The sequence below is a fragment of the Microtus oregoni genome, unplaced genomic scaffold (assembly GCF_018167655.1).
Source record: "Microtus oregoni isolate MIOR12 unplaced genomic scaffold, Mior012 000016F_ref0000370, whole genome shotgun sequence".
NCBI classification, from domain to species: domain Eukaryota; kingdom Metazoa; phylum Chordata; class Mammalia; order Rodentia; family Cricetidae; genus Microtus; species Microtus oregoni.
In genome coordinates this window covers 550,216-576,741 of record NW_024543075.1, presented here as the reverse complement: position 1 = coordinate 576,741, position 26,526 = coordinate 550,216, and the positions used below count along the sequence as shown (strand labels likewise).

Below are 26,526 nucleotides of genomic sequence, written 5' to 3'. Positions count from 1 at the left end.
TCTCCCGCAAAGTCCCCCACATGGCCTATTGCCCTGTGCTATTTCAGCAATCCTGTCTCCTCCTAAAAGTGATTTCTTGCTGGACTTGCTCTGATACCCACATCTGTCCTGCTGTTATAGACATTAGTCCTACCAAGCTGCTCAAGGCCAGTGGAAGCAAGAGCAGAAGCATGAGATCCCGGTCTGCCAACCCCCAGGCCTGTCTTCCTTCCCTTCTGCTCTGGGCTCCTGGTCCAGCTACACTCTACATTTGGCGAGTTCCAGGGAGCCTCTGCTGGGGCTCACACATTCCTCAGGCCCCACAGCATAATCCCGGTTTCCATGAAGAAAATAAGGAGACTATCTCACCCTATCTCTTCACCCCTGGCCACAGCAAAAGTGAAATTTGTCAAAGAGAGGCCAGCTGGATTTGGACACTCAACCCAGGAAGCTGGTCATTTGCTGTACACAGAGCCCTGGTGAATGCCAGAGCCCAGGGTGGCAGAGCTGGAGCCAGGGCAAACACCCTGTGGATCAGCTGGCTGCGAGGTATGGAGGAAGCCAGCCTGGCCTCTCCCACAGTCTTCCCCGTTTTCATGGGATTGTTCTGTCTGCCAAGACAGCCCTGTGTGTGACTTTTCCAGCTCCCACTGAGGGGGACAGAGAAGGCCAAGCAGGAAGCTGTGACCGCAGGATAACTGAAGCTCCCAAGAGGCATGGCCCTTGAAGACTGGGGGTGGGTGGGGAATCAAACGATGCAGAATTAAGTATGTGTGAAGGTTACTTACGTCGTGCAGAGGGTACGCGGCTGAGTATACGCCGTTGGCCAGAAGGCTGGTGATGCCTTAAAAACAGAGGTAGAGAGAAGTTAAGGACCAGCAGGCCTGCTGCCCACATCTGGAAGTCAGAGCCATCACAGGGTGCTCCGGTTCACAGGGAGGATGCTGCTCAAAGCCAAACGCACCAGGCTACCCAGAGCCCAGTCACCATCTTGGGGTTCTTCCCCGGGGTAGAACGCAGCAGGGCGAGTTAGCTATCCACTAGAGATGATTTCAACATGCTTGATTGGTAGGGTTAGGAAGACGCAGAGCACACCCCAAGAGGAAGTTCTGTCCCTGAGGAAGGAGGCAGGAGCAGTTCAGTCACCCCCAAACCTCGGATTCGCCAGTTACCCCCACCGGCCTGAGGGAGAGTCTGCAGATGGAAAGATGGCCTCCGAGCGGTCAGAGAAGCTGATCATGAGAAGATGGACGGATGGGAAATTGATGGTGTCAGGAAACACACATACAATTTGGAATTAGCTTGTAAGTTGATGGGAGAAGCGGAAGAGGAGGCCCCGCTCTTACCGTATTTCCCACACTTCCGCCGTTTACTTAGAAGGGCAGAGTCCTTCCTTCTTCCCTCTCCTTGCCCTGTTTACACATTGGCTATTAGTTACACAGAAGGGCCTGGAAGGGTCAAAGCTACATTTGGGGAAGAAAGCTGGTAGAGGCAAAGGGTTCACGGTCAAGTGCTCAGGGCCAAAGGAGGATGGCTGGGGCTTTGCTGGCTGGGCCCAGAGCCCACACCGGCATAGGAGAAATAAAAACAGTCACATTTACACCTGTCTGCTGCAGGGATGCTGTGCCTATCTCCAGACCCTGCTAGTGAAGGTGGGGAGGAGAGAGAACCCAGGGATGGAGGAGATCTTGGAAAACTGCTCTGGTTTTGACATCCTTGGGAACAATGTCTTAGATCCTCGTCCCCCCAGACTTTCAACTGTTGCCCCAGAACCCCCTGCAGGGCAGAGTGGCTTTCTAAGTGACCCCATGTGGGCCAACTTTTCTCAACAGCCTGTAAGCTGATTCTATGCAACGTGGCTCAAGAACCATCTCCTTGGATAGTGACCTGGAACAGTCAGGTGCACCGAGGAACACTTAGGAATCACAGCCAGAGGCAGCCAGAGTGCGTGACTGAAGCCACGCTCAGAAGCAGAAAGTTCGCCTCACATGGAAAATGTATGTGGAGCTGGATCCTGGCCTGTGGCCTCCTCACCCTTCCTAGCATGCACCCAGAGTGGAGCTGCCACAGGGCCTTGCTTGGGTTTGTGTGGCAGGCTTGCCAACCCTCTTTCCTAAGTCTTCTCTGTCCTCATCTGAGAGGCCTTCCCTGACCATGGCTCCCAATCACTCTAGCGTTCCCAGCCCCATCTGTGTAACTGCATGCTAGCTTCTCTGTTTCCTTACCCTAGAACCCAAGTACCTGAGGGCAGCCCCTGGGACGGAGAGGGGCGGTCAAGAGCCCATCACTAGTGGATAGAGGGTCACTAAGTGACTTCGTTGGTCAGTAGAGCTCCCAGGCCAGGTGCCACTATGAAGTGGGGTTACAAAGGCACCCTGATCTCTCTCTTCTACACAGAGGCAAGGGAACTAGAGAAGTTTGAGGAAAAAAAAGGCCTGGGAACCAACCCAGCCCCTCTGCCTCAGGATCAAGCTAGAATAGGGGTTAGCTCCAGTCCAGCCTGCTCTACAGACCTTCATGGAAGCCACATTTAATTCTATGAACGGGACCTGATGGTACCTGGACTGGAGTCACGTACTCTTTCTACTTCTAGAGGCTTCGTCCCAGCTGTGCTCTTACAGTGGTAACTTGAACAACCCCCGAGTTTGCTTCCTCCTCCATTCACCCAGGGTGCAAGGACCAGGCCAATGGGGACAGGGCTCCTGGGTTTCTGGCTGGGTCCTTAACTCCAATGAATCAAGATATAGAGTTGGACATCTCAGAGTGTCCCTGTGGCCACCTGTGGGTCACACTAGTCAGGCTACATGCTGTCCCTGAGTCCTGGAAGAACCCTCCCCGCAGCCTGGCCTATCTCAGTCGGGTCACACAACAGCTTGGCCACTGTTCTCCTCGGGCTGCTATTTCCAGCAGCCTTGAACTGGGCTGTGGTCCCCAAAGGACACCCCTGTCATTCTTTTTTGTTGAACTTATAATCAAAGAGGAATTTGGAACCATTTGTCTGTTTCTTTTTCATGGTTTAGGGTCTCTCTGCGGGAAGCTGGCCTTATACCAACAAGAACCTTCAGCCAAGGGCACAGCACCTCTGGGTGTAAAGCGCCTGGCTATAAATCCACAGGGAACAGGACCCTGGCACGGCTTTTCTGCCAGTTTCCCAGGCCTCTGTTCTGAACCAACATAGGCTTAAATCAAATCTCTTTGAGGAAGCCCCAAGCCAGACACCCACCCCCCTGAGAGGGCTCAGAGGCAAGAAGGCCACTCAGAAGCAGCCGCTGACCTCAAATCCACAGAGTGTCCTTACCCATGCTATACTTGGCCTTGGTGCAGGTTGTTCTCTTCAGAATTTCATAGACCTAGCACAGAGGGAGGGACAGAAAGGGGGAGTGGTTACTCTGCTGCTCTGCCAGTCAAAGGCCACAGTCACGGGGCACCAGGAGGGTCCTGGGTTTGGGACTCTAGCAAGTAACTTCCAGAGGTAAGTGAAATAGGGGTCACAGAGAACCCTCTTTCTTCACGTCCTGGAGCAGGGCTAACAAGGTGTTAGTCATGTGCAGTGGGCACATTCCTAGGAACTAAGGGGACGGGGGTGGCATGGGAGATATAATAGCCATCTTGGTGCCCTGCAGCAGCTCACTGCCCCTTTGTGGAGGCAAGAGCAGGAGCAGAGAGCTGGCATGCAGTTCTGTGTGGGTTAGATGCCCAGAGGGGGGCCAGGTGTGGCCGTGGATCTCAAGGCCCCAACCACACTGGGCACACAAGCCCCCATGGAGGGACCCCATCCCTCTTCATAGCTGACTGACTAATGAGATACTTTGCTTGGTGTTCTCAGGAGCCCTGGCTGACGAGTCTTGTTTGACTGGGGCTGCGTTAGGAGAGCATGTGCAAATTGCACCACCACCCCCGTGCCTCAATTTAACTCTGTGAAAAATGAGCTTAGAATAAATGACCATGATCTAATTAGTTTCATTTTATTTCACGTAGCCAGGGCTGACCTCAAACATATTTATTGTCAAGGACAACTTAAAACTTCTGCTCTTCCTGCTTTCCTCTCCTAAGGGCTGGCACTGTAGGTGTGCACCACATGTTTGGTTTATGGGGTGCTGGGGATCGAACCCAGAGCCTCCTGTCATCTAGGCAGTCTACCAGCTGAGGCACAGGTGTAGCTCTGTCCATGATCCACAGGTGAGGATTTCTGAGCATGCTGATTACTCCTCAAACCCTGTACTGTGTTCACGCAGGCAAGACCAGTGACCCTCCACTGGCCTCTAGGCCTGCACCATCTAGCTCTGCCATTACATCTTCGGCTCCTCTGTCAGCAGCCCTAGCCTCTTGCTTTGAGTTCCCTCTTGCAGCCTCTGGTAAAAGCACTCACCCCCACAGTTCTAAGATGTCCCAGGATCACATTAGAAGGCCTGTGACATAGCTCTGTCCTATCCTGTACTGTCTGTCATTCACCATCCGCCCTGCGATTGATGTTCTCAATACTTCCTCCCTCCCTCCAGGAGAGAGCACACTGTAGGTACTTAATAAATCCCTACTCAATTGCTCTCCAGGACCCCCTCTGTCACTCTGTATGTCGAACTGGTTAACCTGTCATGGCTTTCTGCTTATTCCACAACCACCTCCTGCTCTCCGCTCACACAGTCATGACAGCCACGATTCGACATCCATCCACCTCCACCACTCATGACCCCACATCCATCCATCTGTACTCTGGTGACCCCACACCCATCCACCTCCACCACCCATAACCCCATATCCATCCACCTCCACCATGTGACCCCACATCCATCCACCTTCACCACCATGTGACCCCACATCCATCCATCTGTACTCTGGTGACCCCACATCCATCCACCTCCACCACCCATAACCCCATATCCATCCACCTTCACCACCATATGACCCCACATCCATCCACCTTCACCATGTGACCCCACATCCATCCACCTCCACCACCCTTGACCCCACATCCATCCACTTCCACCATGTGACCCCACATCCATCCACCTCCACCACCATGTGACCCCACATACATCCACTTCCACCATGTGACCCCACATCCATCCACCTCCACCGTGTGACCCCACATCCACCTCCACCATGTGACCCCATATCTATCCACTTCCACTATGTGACCCCACATCCATCCACTTCCACCATGTGACCTCATATCCATCCATCTCCACCATGTGACCCCACATCCATCCACCTCCACCATGTGCCCCCACATCCACCCACCTCCACCATGTGACCCCATATTCATCCACCTCCACCATGTGACCACATGTTGCGGGAGGTCCTCCCACTCCTCCAGCCTATCACCGCTGAGGTACCAGCCCACTGGGGCGTGGTTTCTCTCCCTTTAAAAAAGCGGCCACTTCCCTCTTCTCTCTCTCTCTTCACTTCCTGCTCCGCCTGCGACTAGACTCCTTTCCTGGTTGCGAAGAGGGCTGTTGCCTGGGACAGTGATCTGTAAGTTTTTTCCCCTTTAAATAAATACCACCCTAATAATCATAACCCCGAATTGGTGTGGCATTGTTTGTGACTTACGCCTTCATTTTGGCGCCCAACGTGGGGCCCGAACCCACGACCCTGAGATTAAGAGTCTCATGCTCTACCGACTGAGCTAGCCGGGCTTACGCCTTCAACCACACATCCATCTACCTCCACCATGTGACCCCATATCCATCCACCTCCACCAGGTGACCACACATCCATCCACCTCCACCAGGTGACCCCACATCCACCCACCTCCACCAGGTGACCACACATCCACCTCTACCACTGTTTAAAATCGCAGCAAGCACAAGAAGCTCTTGTCTCTCTAAAGCTGCTGGTCTTTGACTCCAAATAGCTTGTACATGTGCCACCCCAGTGCCAGGAGAGAAGTGGCCAGTGAGGAGGAAGAGGTTGTCACACCTTGGCCTAAACCATGAGATGAGACCTGACCAGCCATGCAGGTCTGCGAATCAGCAAATCCCTTTGGAACACAGAGGTGGTCTACACACTGGCCTCAGAGTCTCTGGGAGGTAGTGTCTCTCCTTCCTTCCTCCAGCAGCAAAGAGAGTCATGGCTCTCCACCTCTGCTGTCCCTAGTGCCCTCTCTGGCTCAATGTAAATAGCAGCATACACCCAGGGGAATCTCAGACCAAACAGTCCCACAGCTAATCACCAGGAAGAGATGTCAGAATTGTTCACAGCCCCTCCCACGTCAGGCACCTCCCCACAGCTAAAGTATGCTTGCAAAAGTTCTTCCAGAGGCATCGGACACCCTGGGAAACGTGCAAATCAAGGCACACACACACCGAAGCATGGGCACATAACTGTTACAGTGATGTGGGAGAGACTCTGTGGGTCACACTGTAGGGGTTCTCGCAAGAAACAAAGACCAAGGGGGGGATATGGTTGCCCCTCAAACACACCAGTACCAGTTTAACCAGAGGCTATGTCTTTGCCCAAGTTTTTTGTTGCTTATTATCATGAAATTGAATCGTCAAACTTAATCAATAGTAGGAAGGCCAAATGGTTCAGCAGGTAAAGGTTCTTGCTGCCAAGTTTGACTGTCTGAGTTCAATCCCCAGAAGGAGAGGATCAGTTCCCTAGGGTTGTCCCCTGGCCTCTACCACATACACCATGGTACATGTACTCACCACCCTCAAAAAGTAAGTTAATAAACACGCAAAAAATTAAAAGCACCAATGATAACAAGAGCACACTGCGCCACGGGACTGCTGATGGGGTGCTACCCTGCCCCTGGGGGGACAAACCAGAATCAGTCTTGTTCTGGCACAGTTTGAGAGCCTTCCTTACAGGTACAGGTAAGGGAAGAGGCAGCAGAGGGGAACACCTGCCTGTCCTGGGTCTGAGCCTCCTTCACCAACAGGACCTGTGCCACCTTCCTGCAGGGTGCCGGCTGCAAGAAGTTCCCTGTGCCAGGCAAACGGGCAGCTTCCCCTCAGCCCTGACTGTGACCCAGCCAGGCTGGGTGCTCCAGGCAGGAGAGAACAGAGCAGGCCTTAGCCGCCAGGCGGATTTCTTGTTTAGATAGGAGTTGGGTCCTGTGCCATGCACAGTCCCAGCTTGGCTGGCAGTCAAACTGGCAGCTGAAGGATAAACACTAAGCCAATGCCCTGAGTAGGGCAGGGTGGCCTGCATGGTCAGATTGCAACCTAGGCTGGCTGCACTGGCAAAGGCCTTGGGATGTTAAACTAATACATGTGCCAAGGCTGAGCTGCCTGGCCTTCTCAGACATCGCCGGCCAAGCCCCTTGCAAACTCTACCAGAATGGAGTGACCAGGGGGGTCTGCAGGCTTGGAGCTCGGCCTGGAGGTCCCCTCCCCCAGCTTCCTGCAGTTTAATCCTTTCTCACGCTCCTCCTCCAAACCGAGCAACCAGGGCCTCCCTCCCCTGGGCCACCCACTGCCCTCCTGATTCATTATTCTAATTATTTTTGTCACAGGCAATTAGAGCCGGCTTCCACCCCGAGGAGTTCCGGAGAAATGAAATGATCACCAGGGTCCCCAGGGCACCCTCTGACGAGCAATTCCAGGACGCCTACTCACTATTGTGCTCCGGGTTTTGCTGTCGAAAAAGGAGTCCCTGTCAGTCAGGTCGAATCTGCAGGAACAGAAGGAGACAAGGCGACCACTGTAGGCTCCCAGTTTGGGAACTCATCCTGTCTCTAATAACAGTGACCGTGAGGGGTCCGACTATCCTCATAGCAGGCACAGGTTCCCCTGTCCCCGGGCAGGGCATTAGCTGATCTCATCAGCCTAGTGTGCTCTGAGACCACCATTGCTCGAAAGGCAACTGAGGGTGCCCTCCAACTCTAGTTTGTCATTTTGTTTTGTTGGAGACAAAGTCTCATGTAGCCCAGGCTGGTCTTCAACTGGCTGTGTAGCTGAGGATGGCCTTGAAAGCCTCATCCCCCTGCCTCCACCTTCTCAGCACTGGGATAGAAGGCAGGTACGACCATGCTCAGCCAAGCCTGGTTTGGATGAAATTAAAATCCAGGCAGGCAGTCTTTCAAGTCCCAGTTTCAGTGTCAGGGGACAGGGACAGTGTCATCCCTCCACATGATGGCTTTGGCTTTGAGGACACGCTCCCAGGAAATGGTTTGCATGCAGGTGCTCTGGGCCACACAGAGATAGTTTGAGGTTTCTAGGGCACAAGAATAGCTCTGAAGCCACCATTCCCTGGGATGCTTAGTAAGAACAGGGTGGAAATGAGCAGGATTTGGACAATGGGTATGAACCTCTCATGCCCCTGAGCTGGCAGAGGTCGCACGGCAGTGTGTCCAGTCCACCAAAGACTGGCCAGTGGAGTCAGGGCAGCATGTGGCTCCCCAAAAGCCACCACTATCTTTGCAAAGCAAAGGCCTCTGTTCTGAGCTAAAGTGTGGGTGCATGCTCATTGCCCCCTGGACATCCTTGAGGCCACAGCACCCCAAAGCCACCTGCTCCTGGGCCTGGCCATCCAAACTGCCTGGGTATCTGGTACCCTAGCCCTTTCTCCCATTTCTGCCAGTGAGACGAGGCCTGGGGAGGCCTTGCAACTGGTCCACCTGAGCCAGGTGGCTATGTACCACTGCCCCTTGGGAACAGGGAGGATGGAAGGTTCCAGAACAGACCCAGCACTGCCAGGCAACACACTGCTGACTGTGAAGCCCCAGGGCCTTCGGACTCCCTTGAGGGAGGCTTCTTGATCAGTCCATTGCTGCCTTACCAGCTGCTCCATGGGCTGCTGAGGTTTCGTGACAAGGAACCAGGGCTCAGGGGACAAAACTAGGTCTGTGTAGCCTAGACCTTTGCTCAAGCCAGGGACCAGGCAGTTTTCCCTATGCATTACCAAGCCAGGCAAAGCTTCTTTATCGCCTTGCTCTGTGCCCAGGGCCCTTAGACATTGCTTCCTCAGCCTCTTCTGGGCTGAGGAGTCACGAAGTACTATAAGAACACATTCCCCTGTGTGGGGGCAGCTGGGAATCAACCTGTTCTTCTGACTCACAGATGCTGCTTCTCCCGGGAAAAGGGGTAGGAGAGCCTCTTTGTAGTCTGTGGTCTGTGCTCAGCCACCTTGGGCTGGATGGGGTCTGTGATCTTCTGCAGAACCGAGTTGATGGTTTTCAGGAGACCTCGGGTCTCACTGATGTGGTACACCTGTGGGCAAGACCAGGCAGAGACATGAGCCCCTCTACTGCGTTCTGACTTCTGTAAAAGCTGGTAATGTTTCTTGTCAGCTTGATACAATTTAGAATCACCATGAAAACAAGCCTCTGGGCGTGTCTTGGAGGAAGTTTCTAGACTGGGCTGAGGTGGAAGACCCACCCTGAATGCGGATGGCATCATCCCATGGGCTGGGGTCGCAGCCTGAACACAAGGAAGAAAGTGAACTGAGCACCAGCGTTCCTCTCTCTGCTTCGTGCTCATGGATTCAATGTGACCGGCCATCCCCCACTCCTGCTCCATGCCTTCCACACCATTATGATCTGGGTCTCCCTAAACTGAAGCGAATAAATTCTTCCTTCATTAAGTAGCTTTGGTCAGGGTAATGTGTAAAGTAACTAAGTCTTCTTTTCTGTGATGGTCAGAAAAATACCACACAATGGTATAGTCAGTCCTTCCTGGGAACAGAGCGCCTGGGTAGCTGGCGGACCTCTATCTGCTGTGTCAGGCTTACTCAAAGGACCCAGCATTTTAGGAGAGTTGGGCCAAGAGCTCAATTATAACACATTCTAGAAAACATTTGCCCCAAATGTCTTTTTGTTTCCAAAGCTGTAATCCAAGCGGCTTCAGTGGATCTGAGAAGCCGCATTGAACGTCTCCCTCCCACCCCACACATAAATATGGACTCTCAGCCCAGCTTCCCTGGCAGGCTGCTCTTCAGCCATAAAGTTTTCAGAGATTAAAAGGAAAAATCCCAGCAAGCTAGAAAATGTAATTAAATTGAATCTGATAAATTATCTGAGACCCCACAAGCATCAAAGAAGCAAGGCCTCAAACTGAACTATATTTGTTCAGGTCAAATTCCTGGGACAGAGTGGGCAGCTTTTTGCCTGGACCTTCTCCTGGTGTCCCAGTGGGGTGGGGCCTTAAATGTTACTCTTTTCTTTTTTTAAGGCTGTGTGCATGCCTGTGTGTTTATGTACATCTGTGTACAGGTACCTGAAAAGGCCAGAAGAGGGCGCTGAATCCCCTGGAACTGACATTGCAGGCAGTGGTGAGCAGCCCTATGTGGTCCTGGAATCTGAAATCCAGTTTTCTTACAAGAGCAGTCTGACTGCTAAGGCATCTATCTAGCCCTGGCCTAGAGTCTCTAAAGACCACCCTGGCAGGGATAGAGGTCTCATGGGGGAAAGGAAATATCTCCCCTTGCTCAGTGATTAGGAGTTTGTGGAGATGATTCTGCTTTGGGATGTCCTCAAACCAAGACTAGTATTTTGAAATATAAACATTCCTACCTACCTTCTTTGTGGGCATCTTCAGTTTCAAAAATTCAGCCTCCCTGCAGAGCACATGCCAGGGTGCATGGATCTTCACAAAGCCGACACCGTGGATTTTGGTCTACAGAGAGAAAAAGGGCTGGTGGTCAGGGTGTTTGGCAGCTATGACCCCTTTCACCTTGATACCCAGTTGTGACTGATTAGGTGTGTCTGCCTTATCTTGGCACCAGCCATGTCCTGACAATACTCACCATGGCTAGGCACCTTTCTCTTCTCTTTTTTTGAGACAGGGTTTCACTGTGTAGTCCCAACTGTCCTGGATCTGGAACTCACTCTGTAGACCAGGCTGGCTTCTAACTCTGCCTGTGCAGAGATCCACCTGCCTGTGCCTCCCAAGTGCTGGGATTAAAGGGGTGTGCCACCACCATCGGGTGCTAGGAACCTTTCTTACACACAGCACTTTATGCAAGAATCCAGAGGTTCTCTGGTCACAGCCAGGAGGGACCTTAGGGGTCTAAAACACTTAGGAAATTTTCAGGAATTAAGTGAGAGCCCCCCCCCCCCAAGCCTGGTAACAACAGAGGACCATTCATGATTCCAGGTCCACAGCCCTCAGCCGTGACTTGGGGCTCTCAGGGCTCACTGGACAGAAGCTCCTGTGGGGGTCATGCAGTTCTCTCTCTGATGGTAGACTAACTCCAGCGTCCCTACAGATCTATGACTGTTATCCTTAAAGAGGCCGACACAGGGAAACCAAGAGTTCAAGTCCAGGTCCCCCTGCGGTGCTGCTTTGACTTGAGACAAGTGTAATGGCTCGTTTTGTCAGTTTGACACAATCTAACTTCATGCTGGCCTGTGCACATGTTTCTGTAATAGACTGTCTTGATGAATAGGAAGGCCTGCCCACTGTGGATGGCACCATTCCCTGGGCCTGGGATCCTAGGTTGTATATGAGTAGGAAAGCACACATATATTAACTCATTGTTCTGCCTGTGGGTGTGATGTGGCCAGTTGCTTCAAGTTCCTGCTGCCAATTCAGACCCAAGCTGTGCTTCCCCAATGGCAGAAGTGCCACACCTGGTTCCTTGGAAAGGGGCCTTTGTCAAGGGACAGGTGTCTACATAGTCACACAAACATGCAGGACCTTGCCCAGAGCTTTCACAAGACCTTTCATGGCAGACTGGAGCTCAGCCCCAAGTGTCTACAGAACTCTCTGGCCCACAATTCTGAGACCTGAAGGGGCTTGCCATGAGGTACGGAGCAGCCAGTGTGACCTGCCTCCTCTGTGCCCAGGATCACAGGCTGAGTGAGTGGCCCAGACCACAGGTGTGCCGTGGGCTAATGGCCAAAACCTAACAGGCCAATGTCATCTGAGGATGGCCTATAAGAAAAAAAATTCTGGGAAGCTGAGTGGGATTGTTTCTGAGGCTAGTCTGCTTTCCTGGGCTACATGGTGAGTTTCACCCAATCAATCAATCAATCAAACAAACAAACAAACTAATCAAGCATCTGAGACAGGTGAAGTAAACACATTTGTCTAGACCTAAAGTCAAAAAGTTGGTGACACTGCAGAGCTGACACTGCAGAGTGGAGCACCTGGTGGGAAGAGGTAGACCATGATGGAGACGTGACAAAGGTTGGGGACACACTTGCCTGGTGTGCATGAGGCCCTGGGATCAAACCCCAGTACCCCATAAACTGGGCGGAGTGTTGGTGTGCCTGTAATATCAGCACTCCAGAGGTGGAGGCAGAAGAGTCAGAAGTTCAAAGTCATTCTCAGCCTCTTAGGGAATGCCAGGCAAGGCTGGGCTAATCGAGACTCTGTCACAGATAAGCATGATAGTTCAGGCCAGAGCCCAGGGATAGACGGCTTTGGCTACAGGCTTGGTCTTCTCCTTTGAAGAGACAGATATCATCCCAGGACAGAGAAAGCACCCCAGATAGGATAGAAATCCATGGTCCTTCTGCTGCCCCCTTGTATAGATGGGATGCGTTTGGGAGACCTGTGTGGTCTATGGCAAGTGTCTTAACCTCTCTTGACCCTGTTCCCTCATCTATAAGGCAGGTGATATGAGGTCTGGTTTGCAGACAAAAGTCCTCTGGTACCCTTAGCAGTTGAGCCCCAGCCTTGGGTCCACAGGCAAAGTCAACACAAGGGACTGAAGCAGCTGAGTACAGCTTCAGCCTGGCTCCAAGGCAAGCTAGGCCACTCCTGCTTTGGCCAGCCCTGTCACAGAGTCCCCAGCCCCAGTGACTCACAGGCTGATGTCATGGGACACCCCTGAGTCAGGGGGAAATGTCTGTTGTGGCTCACAAGTGGTGGAGGCTAGCTTTTCCACTATAGACCAAGATTAATCTCTATGTAGTGTTCGCCCGCACGCTAAGACCCAAAATATTCTTTGCAGTCCCAGCATCCCTGGGAAAGCGGGCCCTGCTGACGTGAGTGCCCGGGTCTTTCCCAAGGAAACATCTGGTTGGTGAAGGGGTCGTGGGACCCATTTAGCAAAAATACACTAAGATGTTTTTAAAAATGTGGTACCCAGCCTGACCACAGCCCTCCCGCAGTAGGAGGAGCTTGGGGGATGGCCAGGTCCTTCAGTCATAGCCAAAGGCTGTGAAAGACTAAGTTCTGTCCCTACTCCTGATCACTGTGCTGAGACTTTTGAAACCACAAACTTACGGACATAAGACCCCAGGGACGGCATAACCTAGCTAGACTACAGGGATCCGTGAAGGGACAGGTCCCCAAGAAGTCCCCTGCTAAAGATGTGGGGAGGATTAGGTCAGGCCACCTAGCTCCATATAGCGCGCAGTTGAGGAGTTAGGTTTCTATCCTGAGCCCCGAATGAAAGGACTCCGACTTTACTAGAACTGGTTCCAGGACATTCAGCACTTGAAAGATTGAAGTAGAAGAACTGTTATGAGTTCAAAAGGTGTCCCATGATGCTAGCCTGGACTATAGTGTGAAACTGTCTCAAAAATTAACAAACAAACAAACACAAAAGAAAAGTAAACTAGATCTTTGACCACACAGGTGGTACATGTCTGTAACCCCAGACAGGAAGGAGAGTCAGGAGTTCAAAGCAGCTTCACCTACATACCAAGGTCAAAGCTAGCCATGAGACCCTGTCTCAAAACACAGAAGGAAAAATAAGGGGGCAGGGATGAAAAAACAACAACAAGAAAACAACAAAAATCAAAACAACAACAACAAAAACAAAAACAAAGTTGCAGAGGTCCCATGAAGGGTTCATGTGGCTGAGACAGCACCTCACCCTTGTGCCTGAAGCCCTGTGTAGCAGCAGTCAAGGCAATGCCCAACCTGTCCGATGCCCTGATTCCCACCTGGTTTTCCCCACTGGCAATGGCTGCCTCAATAGATGTGAGCTTGAGACCTATGGCTCTGCTCCAGTGTGCACCTAGGATGGCTGACTGCCCAGGGCACAGCGTATTCAGTGAGTGATTGACAGAGGAAAGGGAGCAGTCAGTCTGTACTAAGTGCCTACTGTGTACCAGATGGAGACAGCTTAAGCATCTGGCCCAGTCCCACCTTCTCGCAGACCTTCTGATCTGCCTCAGCGTACCCTTATAGCTGGTGAGAGGCTGGTAAGATCTGTAGACACTTGATCCAGGTGTTTGAACAGCAGGTGTGGCATGGGAACCCAATCTGGTGCTCACTTGCCATGCTCACTGTGTTCCTCCACCCACACAGCTCCCAGAGGGTGAGGCACAGTCCCCGGGGTTGGAATATGTTGCCACTAGTGTGGGCCTGGGTGGGGAAGGGTTGCCCGCTAACTGGCATGCCCACAGTAATGGGTTCTGCTAGCCATGTTCACAGTGTGAGGGAGACCCGGAGTCCATGGCAAGAATGGGTTGGTGCCTACCCACCCTTAGGGGAATGTCCTCTTAACTCTAGCCTCAGATTTGAGCCTCGGGATCTGTGGAGCCATGAACTGGTTCTCAGGGGTGGACAGCCTCACTTGCCATTTGCCAAGAATCTGTCAGGGACAGGCCTTGGGCGTGTTTCTCTCCAGCCCCTTGCCTGAAGCCTGCTGGATAACAGAGAAATCAGCAGACAGATCCTGTCACACCTTTGCTGCCATTTAAGGTGGAGACACCCTTCCCCCACCCCACTAGGGCAATCCTCCATGGAAAACAAAACAAAACAAAAATGCTGGCTACAATTAGAAAAAAAAATGATTAATGCACTGCCTTCAAGATTCTGCAGAGCTGGTACCAGGGCAGGGAGCTGCAAGGCATGCCATGACAGCGAATGAAGATCCAATGAGGACACTAGAACCATGTCTTCAGAGGGTGTGGTAGGAACCAGGCCCGGCTTGAGCTGGCTTCAACAGCCACCCAGCCATGGTGGGAAGGAACACGCTAGGGACCCTCCCATGAAGACTAGATCCCCTTTCATGAGTCCCACAAAGGAACAGTCGCTTTCTTCTGACCCCAGGACAGGAGGTTGGTGGATGCTAAAGAGCTTGAGGGTACAGGAGAATTTACACCCCGGGAATGGGCAGACACCACCAAACAACCCCACACTCTCGTGAGCATGCTTGCTACTCTGAGTCACCCTACAGAGCTTGGAGAAAGAAGACGAAGAAGAAAGAGGAGTAAAACCACCTGTGAAGGTGCGATGGTTTCACCTGTGGCCGTGGCCAGGGACAGTTCCTACCACAGTCAGCTCAGGCCCTGGGACCCTGAACAGTGCTTCAGGAAGTCCTTGATGGGCACAAAGACAGCTGAGCCCACTGGGCGTAAACAACCCAGGGATACGGCTGGAGAGAACCAACAAGTGACAGAGACAGAAGCCAGTGCTCTTGGCTAGCGAGCGTGAGCTCATTAGATGGATGACAGACAGGTCAGGCCCGCTCACCTCAATTAAAGACATAAACTTCAGGACAGGAAGGCCTGCAAAGGACAGGAAACTATTAAAAACTGACGCAGCCGGCTTGGGAATAAACCAAACAGAACTTCCAGAAATGAAAAAGACTCGTACTGAGAAAAAATCCTGACACGGTGTTGGCGAATAGCGTCCCCAAAGAAAGCAGAGTTAGAGGATTGGTGTGGTCTAGAGGAATACCAGAGAGCTTGGGGACATTGGCTCACTCCCATGGGGCACTCATGGGCTGTGGCCTACCTCAAGCTAACAGCTGCCGGCAGGGTACCTGTCAGGCTCCTGCAGGCCTGGCCAAAGAGAGGACTTCAGATGGCAGCCACAATGGGACAGGGTTTACCTGAAGCCACCTGCCTCCTCCTGGCCAGGGTGAGCTTCCCAGGCTGCGGAGATGGTTCAGTCAGGAAGTGCTTACAAGCAGGCCGGAGGACCTGAGTTTGATCCCTGGAGCCCATAGTGTCAAGCACGGTGGCCTGACCACTTGTAATTCCAGTGCTACAAAGGCGGGTGCCCAGCCAGTGTAGCCCGATCAGTTAGCCAAATGTGTTAAGGAACAAAGGGAGAAGAACAACAGCTAAAGTTGTCTTCTGGCCTTCACACACACATGCACACATACATAAGCTGTGCATACGCATGAATGCACAATCCACACATCCAGAATTCATGGCCAAAGAAGCATGTTTCCGCAGAACGAATCAAACTAGAGGGACAACAGTCCACGCTGCTTTGAGCCTCAGAGTAGCGCCGTGGGGGCATGGGCCTTCAGGGACCAAAGAGAGCAACACGTGGCAGAATTGGGAGTTACAAGTCTATCCAGCCTGGAGCCCAGCACTGCAGCATGCAAGAGCTCAGTTCCTCCTCGGGGGAGATCATGGGGAAATGGTTCATGTATTAGGGTGAACAGATCAAAGGCAGGGGTCTTCAGTTGTGGAGTTAAGATCAGAGGTAAGTTAGACTGACCCCCCCACACTCTGCCAGGAAACCCACGGGGTGAGGGTGGGGGCAGCTTGTTTCCAGGCCTATGAATCCCATGAACTGGCCAACAGCCTCATCTCATGAAGGCGCCCAGGTTTGAAGCACCCCCTACACACACACACATACACACACACAGTGCTGAGCCCCACCTCGGCCTACAATCACGGAGACAGCTGGAAATGGATGCTCCTGCCTCTACCCATACCCTGGGGCCATGGCCACCCTGCCCTTCTCAAGAACATGAGTCCTGATCCCGCTTGGTGGCGATAGGGTGAGGCCACTGTTGCTGCCCAGACCTTGGGAGCTGTGGAAAGCATTTCTTACCGAGTGCCAGGTCTGGCGTTCCTCTCCTAGCCCCACCCACCACTCATGAGTAAAGTCTCCCTACCATCCCATTTAACAGATGGGGAAAGCTGAGACAAAGAAAGGGGAAGCCACCTGATCCAAGAAATGGCTAGTTCTATCTAACTCCATTCCACACTTCAGAGGCTGCGTCGCCCCCACACTGAGTGACCCCCAGCTTGGCATGAACACAGCGGCAGGAGATCAAACAGGCACTGATGAGATTCTGGGTTCACAGTCTTGGAGGATCTGCCAAAGCCAGGGTCAAGTGCAGCGTCAGGGCAGTGAGGGCCCCAGGCACCCCCCATAGACACGCCAGGACTTAAGCCTGTGGTGTTCTTAGCAATGACCCCAAAGACATAAATAATACTCAGCCGGCTTTGAGGCTCCGCTTCAAAAATGCTAATGGCTTTTCTTGGAGGAAAACACATTGGTCACAAATTTCTCTTGTCTCTTTAATGGGAACCCTGGATGCTGACCCCACAGAGAGAGAGGTGGTGTGTGTGTGTGAGAGAGAGAGAAACAAGGACTGAAAGAGAGAGGGAAGTGGGGGAGGAGGGAGAGAGGGAGGCAGAGAGCAGGGCAGAAAAAGAGCTAGAAAAGAACAAAGGGGGGGGCAAGAGGCGAGAGAAAGCAAGATAAAGGACTGCCACTCCCCACCATGTAGTTCATCCAGGGGTCCAGGACCCCTCAAGGGCAGCAGGTGGTGAAAGACCCCTGTGGGGCAAAGCATTGGTCCTTTCTGCTCACCCAGGCTCCCTCTGTGTGGGGGTGAGGAAGAGAGTTACCCTATGGGCTCTGCGGTCACATGGGAGCCTCTCTCGGGACTGAGCAGTGGGTAGGGGCGCTCCTCCCTTTTCTGGGGGTGCATTCAGGGAGCCAAGTTACTTCATTTACCACTCAGGGGACAGTCTAGGACCTCAGGACTGCTGAATCGGAGCCTGTGGGTGTACAGGGTACACTCTGGCCCCATGGGGAGGCAGGCCAGCTCCAGGCAGACCTGTTCCTAGCCTAGGCTGTGAGCCCCACTTCTCTGCCTCAGATTCTGAAGCCTCTGCTGGCCCGCTGGCCACCCTGCCCTGTCTTCACTCCAGGGCAGAGCTTTACTCCTGAGGGAGGTTTAAGGAAAGCATTCCCTCACAGCTGCTCAAATGCTACGGCCTGAGGCGGGTCCTTATTTGGAGAGAGGGTCTTTGCAGATGTCAGAAGGCTGAGATAAAGCTGAACTGGGATGGGGTGGACCCCAAACAAGGGGACTGTCTGTGACAAGGAGGGGACATATGAGCTACAACAGCGGAGGCAGAGTACAGTTCTGCCCACATCTTGACTTCCGACCTGTGGCTTCCAGAACGTAAAGAGATGCAATCTGCTGTCTTAAGTCACCACACGTCTGGGCACACTTGTCACCTGGTGGTTAAGCACTGCTCCTTGTCCACTAGCAGTATCACAGGACACCTGTCATCCTTACTACCTCAGGATAGCAAAGTGGTCTCAGTGAGAAAGCAAGCAGAGGGGGTCTGGTCTGCATGGGGCTCCCAGGACATTGCTCCCAGCCAAGTTCAGCCATCCAGCTTCAAGAAGCCAATTTGAAACAGCCAACTTAATAGCAAAAAGTAGAAAAAGTCCCAGAGTGCTGGAATTATATCTTTAAACCCAGCATACGGAGGTAGAAACAAGAGGATCTCTGGGAGTTTGAAGCCAGCCTGCCCTACTTACCCAGTTCTAGACCTCCCCCACAACCTCTGAGAGACAGAGATCCAATGTGGTTTTTGGGTACAGACTGTGACCCCCACTTTGGTAACAGCAGAAGCAATGTAGTGTATACCCACTGCCTGTAGGAAGCCAGGTGAACCTCTGCAATGCTACCTTGTGGTCAGTGACAGCTCAAGAGGTGGCTGATGGCACACACAGGATATTTCATGTCCTTCAAGGTCATCATTCACCTCCCCATCCAGCCGTGGAAACGGGGTTCCCTTGGCTGGTGGTGATTTAGGGCCCCAGACACTTTCGGCAACATCACAGGGGACAGTTTTAGTTTTCAGGATTTGAGAGCCATCGCCAGCCCAGCAGAGGCTAGGGTTGTGGTTAAAGGTCACATGCCATGGCATGCAGGTTGGGAGACCCATTTCAACGGCACAAGAGTTAGTGTGGGGTGTGGGGAGGGCACAGAGTTTGGGGGTACCTGCTCAGATCCCCACAGAAGACACCTAACATTGACATTTTTGCCTCAAATTGGGGGATCCCGTTATAGGCTTTCTCATTTCAAAATCTGCCAGCCCTCGGGCTCCCTGTTATCTGAGCACACCCGGGGAGCAGCTCATTAGCTCTTCACCCCTAAACAAGCCTGACCTTGCTGGGCTGGCCGTGCCTGCTAATCTCGGCAGCCAGGGCCCACTCACATCTCGGCTTGCCATGCGTGTCCAAACAGCCCGTCTAGACCCAGCCTCTGCTCCACCCAGGACAGCAAGCAGAAGATGCTAACTGTGGCCCTGCCAGGCCTGTATCTCACAAGCTTCCAGCAGGCCAGTGGGACCAGGTGATAGCTTCAAGGCTCAGCAGGGAGACCACTCAGGGTTGTTGCGTAGGAAGCTTGAACTAGAACCTGGACGAACTCAGGCTTAGTTCACAGAAACCAGATGTGGCAGTGTGCACCTGTAACCCTGGCACAGGCGGGTAGAGACCTGTGGATCCTGGGGCATTGCTGGCTTGCCGGTCTAGCTGAAACGGCAATCCTAGGTTCATAGAGAAACGCTGTCCTCACAAATAGGTGGTGGTGGTGGATGGCCGGAAGATGGCTCAGTGCATCAACCCTTGCTGTGTGGGTATGAGGACCTGAACCAATGTAAAGGTGGGTGTGGCACCATGCGTCTGTAACCCAGGACTCACAACAAGATGGGAGACAGATAGGAGAGATAGCCTGAGCTATGCAGCACAGTGGCAATCAACAAAGAGACTGTCTTAAACAAGATCACCAATAGCCGAGGCTATCCTCTGAGCTACATAGGCAGGTACATACACACGAATGCATGAACACCGCCCCCCCACACACACACCAGAAAACCTGGACTGTCTCATGTACCTGTGCCTTTCTTTTTGTGTCAGGGACTGACTCCAGGCTCTCAGGCATATTAGGCAAGTTCTCTACAGCTGAGCTCCATCCCAGTCCCATATTTCATTTTTGACTTAATTAAAAAAAACATTTATGGGAGTATTTGCCTTCATGTTTGTGCACCACGTGTGTGCAGGAGCCTGGGGAGGCCAGAAGAGGGCGTCAGATCCCCTGGAACTGAAGTTACAGATGGTTGTGGGCCACTCTGTGGGTGCTGGGAACTGAACCTGGGTCCTCTGCAGGAGCAGCCAGAGCTCTTAACTACAGAGACCTCTCTTCAGCACCTCATAGTTTGTTTTTTAAAGAACCAAACCAACTGCTACAAAGTGTTCTTCAGCTCCAGAGCCAAACTGTCTGTGAAATTTGGGGTCATTTAAAAACAAACAAAAAAAAAAAACAAAAAAAATCCCTAAGAATCACCAAAACCCTCATGTTTTAAGAAGAGAGACACCATCACTTACTAAAACCTCCTTCTCCCTGCCTTTCCTTCTCTCCCAGCTTCCCCCTTCTCCCACCCTGCAGGTTTTTGTTTTGATTTTGCCCTCAACATCACCATTCTCTTTCACCTCAGCCTCTCTCAGGTGTGCACCCCCAGGCTGAACTTGGACATAACAGGAATCCCAACCAGCAAAGATGTGCTCTGTGCCCAATTTTGTTGCCTGAAGGCTGTTGCTACCTTCAGTCTCCAGAAGGGAAAACTGAGGCCTTTGGTTCAGAGGCTGAGCTCTGACAAGTCAGTCTAAGTCACCCCGTGTCAGAGGGCCCACACCTGGGAGCTTCAAATTGCTCCATGAAAAAACCTCACAGATAGAAAGAGGAACCCATGCAAGAGACAGCCATGGAGATGAACACAGGCACTGGATGTCTTAGTGGTGGCTCGGGTCAGGGGAACCCATAGCCTTTGAAAGACCCTCTCCTTCCTCCAGGAATAAAAGCCCTGCACATAGACTCTGCACAGCAGCAGTGTGCTTCAAAAGCCCTGGGGTGGCCTGAGAGTACAAGGACAAGCCAGACACAACCCTGCTCGAAGTGACAGAAATCACAGAGGATCAGCAACACCCATGTTTTTCTAGCTGCCAGCCTTGGGGGTCCAGTAGCCTTGGAGTCCTCGCCAACCTCAGACTTTCGCTGCCTGATCCCAACTTCCCCTAAGCACCCTAAGACTGCCACAGGGAACATGCAGAGGGGTTTGCAAATACCTGCCAGGGGGTCCAACCCCAAGAAGGTGGACAATACCCCAATACTGTGTCACACTGGACAATAACCTCAGCGGCGTGCACAGACGCATGTATGCGTGTGTGTGTGTGTGTAGGTCAGAGGACAAATTCAGCCGTGGTCCCTCTGGTAGTATCCATCCCTAGGTCTGGGATTACCAGTGTGTGTCACCATGCCTGTCTCTTTACATAGATTCTGGGGCCAAGTTCAGGTCCTCGTGCTTGCAGCCGAGCTGTCACCAGCCTCACCGTCTTATTTTTAAATAGTCTCTTGCTGTGTGGCCCAGGCTGGCTTTGGACTCTCAATCCTCCTGCTAGTCTCCTGAGCACTGGGATTTCACTTACAGAGCAGGGCCTTTCTCCATGCATACTCATGCTGAGTGGGTAAGATGTCAACCAGGAAGCACACAGCAATTGGCTGAGTAGTTCAGAGCTGCAATGATTTGAGCCACTCTCTTCGGCTGCCTCAGCAGGCAGTGAAAGAGACAGTGGAGCCTTTGTTCTGTCTAGAAACTTCTCTTACCAAAACTTCTACACTTCCTGAACACAGTGTTACAGAGATGCAGGTTTCAGAGCAGGGACCCTAAGAACCTACAGACCGATCTCTTTCACAGGTTGAGGAACTAAGGCTTGGAGAAGGACTGAGGACACCCACGAGAAGCCCCCAGAACAGGCCACACTTTGTCCTTCTGACCCAGCAAATCTTCCCATGCTGGGCACTGGCTGAACTGAGGCAGGAAATGCGCTGACCTCAAGGTCATAGTCACTGGCCAGCTCTGCCCCAGGCAGATGCAATTGCTGGAGGAGGAGGCTGGCTTGGGACTTCCCAGAGCTGTTTAGAAGCAATTTCTAGTCCACTATGGCCCCACGAGCAGAGCTAACCTGCCCCCACCGCCTTCTGCAAACAGACCTGCTCAGCCTACGTGGACCTATTATCCCCAGCCCACACGAGGTCACACTTACATCCTCGTCATGTTCCAGCTCCAGGCCGGCCTCCAACAGGTTGCCCTCATATTCCTCCCGTCTGAAGCGCTTGTCATCTTCGTAGTAATCCATGGGGGCCTCGGGTGAGCCCACATCCACGGGGCTCCCCTTCCCGGGAAGGGGCTGGTCCTGCCTGACACTGCGGGTCCCCATGACCATGTCATTGTGCAATCCCCTCTTGGTCAGAGTTCTGCTGCCCGAGGCTCTCTTGTGATGGTACACCAAGATGTAGTCCACCTTGCGCTTCCCATCCCGGAAGTACAGGCCATACTTGCATTCGGCATCAGGGTCCACAGACAGGGAGTTGAGCAGCTGTGAGGCAAGAGAGAGAGAGAGAGTTGTGTTCAGTGTGGAGTGGTTCTCAGGGGGCCTCTGGGAATATGATTTTAGCTGGGTACTGCGCTCACCTATTCCCCCAGTCACTCGGCAAACATGCTAGACTTCAGAGTCCCCTTGATGCAGCCAGAACCTAAGAAATCCCTGTTATAAAACGTTTAGAAACACCTGTATCTGTACCGAGAGCCTGCATACACTTCTGCCTCACTAAAATCACCACTGTGCACAGGTTCTACACAAATACCCCACCATATTACTTAATTTTCCTTTGGGTGTGTGTGTGTGTGTGTGCACCCGCAGGTTTCTGAACTTGCCCATGTGTGCAAAAGTTGTAAGTTGACAACAAGCATCTTCCTTGGTTTCATTTCATTTTTAAGATTTCTTTTTATGTGTATAAGTGTTTGCCTGCAGGTATGTATGTGCACCATGAGTGTGCAGTGTCCATGGAGGCCAGAAGAGGGCACCAGACCCCTTGAAACTGGGGTTACAGGTGATTGTGATCCTCTATGTGAATGCAGGGAACAGAACCCAAGTCTTCTGCAAGAGCAAAACAAGGAGTCTTAACCATCATCCTTGTTTATTGAGACAGGGTCTCTCACTGACCCCGAAGCTCTCTCATTAGGTTAGGCTGGTTGGCCAGTGAGCTCATAATTTCTCTTACCTATACCCTCCCAGTGTTCGGATTATAGGTATGCCAGCATGTCCAGCTTTTTATCATATGTGCTGAGAATCCAAGCTCGGGTACTTTTGCTTATGTGGCAAGCTGCCCCCAGCATGGCTGTCCCATATCCTCCAAGACTTGAGCACCTGTGGGTTTCAGTATCTCAGGGATCATGAGCCACTTCTGTGCTATACCAAGGGACAGCCTCCCCTATAGATGCCCACTGAGAGCCAGACCCAGTCCTATGGGCTCAAACATAGAAGATGGGATGGCCTTCTTGGGGCCCACACTCTAGAAGAAGGTCTTTGTCTCCCCCGAGAATGTCAAGTCATGCCTGGTCACCAATAGGTCATCCTGGTCTCTGGATGGGAAGGTCCTGTCTGGCTCCTGGCAAAAGCTACTGGAAAAGCCACAAAGTGAGGGCCCCTGGAAGGACAGATGTAGGGCAGGGTCTGAGGGCGGGCAGAGCTGAATTTAGTTAACTGCAGGCACAATGTCAACCTCTGGCAGCTAGCATCCAGGCAACACGATGATGGTTCCAGGGCCACCAACTAGCTGTGTGATCAGAGCTCAGATGTGTGAGGCTCTTGTTCATACACCCTGGATCCTCCAGAAATCCAGTCTTAGTGTTGGGCTCTAGCATGGAAGGATGAAGACTGAGATCCAGTCTGGGACACAGCCTGAGGAATATCCTAGAACTGCCAGCTGTCCCCAGAGCTGAACACCTGATTCCGGCAGTTTTTTCCCCCAGAGGTTAACGGCCATGCAGAGCAGACACTACCCTTCCCCCTATGCCAGCTCTTGGTCCATGCAGAGACACTACCCTTCCCCCTATGCCAGCTCTTGGTCCACACAGAGTGGTGAGGAGGACAGTACCAGCTAGGTCCTCCCTGGTGGCACGTGAGGCCCAACACAATGGCCAGCAGCTACAGCTACCTACAGGTCTCTTTCTGCACCACATCCAGGATGCCTCCTCCAGGAACCCTTTCCAAACTGAAAGACCATAAGCTGGGTGGAGATTCCCTCAACACTGGCTGCCGTCCTGACCTCAGTTTCCTCTGCATGGTATTGGAAGACATAAGTCTTCCCCAGGATTTGTTTGCTAGGTTCTGCTCCCTTCTCTGGACACCTGTTACTATAGTCCCGGTTGTAGGATTCTCCACTCCCTTCCATGTCCCCTTCTGGCCTTCTATAGTGCCTCTTGTCCCTCTCACCCACTCCATCCCATCCTGTCCATGTCAGGGGCTCAAGCTCCACTAGTAACCAGAGGCCTGGCCTTGGTCTGACTTCGACTCTGATACACCAGCAGCTGGGAAGTTCCTGCCTACCTCCCCCAGGAGGATGTCCCCAGCTACTTGGTGACTCTGAAGGGCCATGTATTTCCTCAGAAGCAGCAGGGCAACATCCTCCTCCAAGGAACAGTAGGCTATGACAAGGGAGTAGGGGGATAAGGGAGAGGGGGGCAGAGAGAAGGATCCTTGAGCAGAGCCCAGCTACCGGGGCCAGGGGGGTCATGACCTTGCATCATAGCATCCTTACCCCAAGAGACTGTCCTGTGGAGAGAGCAGGGTCAACAGTCCACTCAGTATCCATAGCTGAAAGAGGCTGGAAGGGTTCTATCTACTTCCTTCATGGCGACTGGGGTGTCATCTACCCTGGTGACCTCCACGGGGCCCTGAACAGTGTGGACATTCTTCCCAAAGTGCTCCAGTAGGGTTTCTTTCCTGTTCTTTATGAGTAGCCATCTGTGCGCCTATGGGCCAGAGTCAACATGGTGGCCTCTGGGGAGCTCAGGCTGGTTGGTTTTATTTCGGTTTGGTTCTTTTGAAGCAAGAGCTGCTGTAGCCCAGGCTGGCCTGAAACTTGTTATGGAGACCTTAAACTTCAGATTTTCCTGCCTTTGCCCTCCCAGTGCTGCAGCTGGAGTACGTGCAGACCTGAGGCTAGACCTCAGGCCTTCATGGATGCTAGCAAGTACTCTACCTACTGACCCACACCCCCAGATCAAGGCTGGCTTTTGAGGAAAACAGGAGTGATGCTCTGGCCCAGTAAAGAGCTAAATTTATGGGAATCTGAACATCTGCCCTCAGCCACCAAGGAGAATATGTGTCTGTAGAGGGACAGGGGCCCCAGGTCAGGGGTAGACATGGGTTAGGCATAGCCTTGGATCCTGTCCACACACTCAAGGCATTTCTGCCCTTCACAGAAAAGGTGACACTCTTTCTAAGAATGGGGCACCCTGTCTTCAAATGTCCCACACATGGAAGGAGCTCTGTTGCTAGGTCCACTTGACCTGGCAGAAATTAGGGGATAGGCCCCAGGTGACCAGCTCAATGTCCTGGGTACCAAAACCCCAACCACTACCCTAGGATCCTGGTTCTGACTCATTAACTGAGGGGCACAGCCAGAAGTGTGCCTCCATCCCAGCATGAAGTTCCCGAGCCACCAGGCAGGCTAGCAAGCAGGGGCTGGCAGGGAGACCCAGAAACAACAGTGGTTTATTGCAGGCTCTGAAGGTGACCAGGCCAGATCCAAGCTTGGGAGCCCTGGGTGGCTGAGAGTCTAGAAGGGCAGTAGGGCCACCTCCTGCCAGGAGGATTAGCCAGGTTGATGAAGGTTCTGCTGCTGAGCAGAAGCAGGCCCAGAATATACCTGGGGGGCATGCCTGTCAGCCTAGCTCCAACCCGGGGACCAAAGGCAGGTCCTTCTCAGAATCCCAGGAAGGGCAGAGAAGTGCAAAGTCACAGGGTACCAGCTGCTAGAGAAGCCTTGAAGGGGAAGATGAGCCAGGCTCCAACAGAGAACCCTGGAAGACAAGGAGTCCCTGGACCATGCTGGGCAGGATGGCCATGCCGAGCTACCCTGGGCATATACTGGGGGTTGAGGACATGCCTGCCTTTGCTGGCATCCTGACCAGAGGTGCCGAGGTCTCCTACTTCCGTTTCCAAATACAATCCTGGTATCAATTCCTGAAGCTGGGACCTCACATGTGTCCTGCCTCTCCTACCTGCCTTCCCCCTTGCATAATCAAATCAGCTTCCCTCTCCTGCCCCACCTTTCTTCGTCCTTCTAACTGGTTTCCAAGCTTCTTTGTCTAGGATCCAAGGTACCATGTTGGTCTCCTGTGGACCACCTTCCAAGAAGTTCTAACTTTCCTTAGCATGAGCCCTGAGGCTAGACCAGGGACTGCCCTACCACACCCGCACTCAGAGCCAGAACAATGGCTACCATTGAAGAAGATGGACAGCCATGACTTAGAGAAAGGGACAGTCAGAGCCTTTCTGCCAGACAGTCAGGGAAATGACCCCAAGGATCCACCAAGGATTCTACAAGGTGAGGCAGGGGTCAGATCCAACATGAGCAATCGCCACCTATCTTGGTCTTCTTAGGCCCCCCAACAGGGGTCTGCCAGTGCTAGGGAAAGGCCCAGCCGCCAAAGTGAGCTTCATCTTGCCTGTGCTCAGAGACCAACTCAGCCATGATTTGACTGCACTGTCCCTACAATGTGGATTCCCCTTCCCGAGGCACATGTCAGTAAGCCCTCCTCCTTCATCCAGGACTTTGCTGGCAGTGTTGGTGGAAGGA

General features: G+C 52.6%; 1 protein-coding gene across 4 annotated transcripts in view; it reads right to left on the bottom strand.

Annotated features, from left to right (window-relative positions):
• Positions 1-26,526, bottom strand: part of Ano1 (anoctamin 1) — a 151,954-nt gene that overhangs the window by 63,406 nt on the left and 62,022 nt on the right. For 2 of the 4 annotated variants that reach the window (XM_041666612.1, XM_041666613.1), the window contains exons 3-9: positions 21,924-22,256; positions 10,440-10,538; positions 8,983-9,134; positions 7,542-7,596; positions 3,278-3,329; positions 1,326-1,391; positions 768-823 (exon numbers count right to left, since the gene is read on the bottom strand). In XM_041666612.1, the coding sequence (XP_041522546.1) occupies positions 768-823; positions 1,326-1,391; positions 3,278-3,329; positions 7,542-7,596; positions 8,983-9,134; positions 10,440-10,538; positions 21,924-22,256 (813 nt within the window). The remainder of the gene's footprint in view (positions 1-767; positions 824-1,325; positions 1,392-3,277; positions 3,330-7,541; positions 7,597-8,982; positions 9,135-10,439; positions 10,539-21,923; positions 22,257-26,526) is intronic. The other 2 variants (XM_041666615.1, XM_041666614.1) reach the window with 1 other exon arrangement.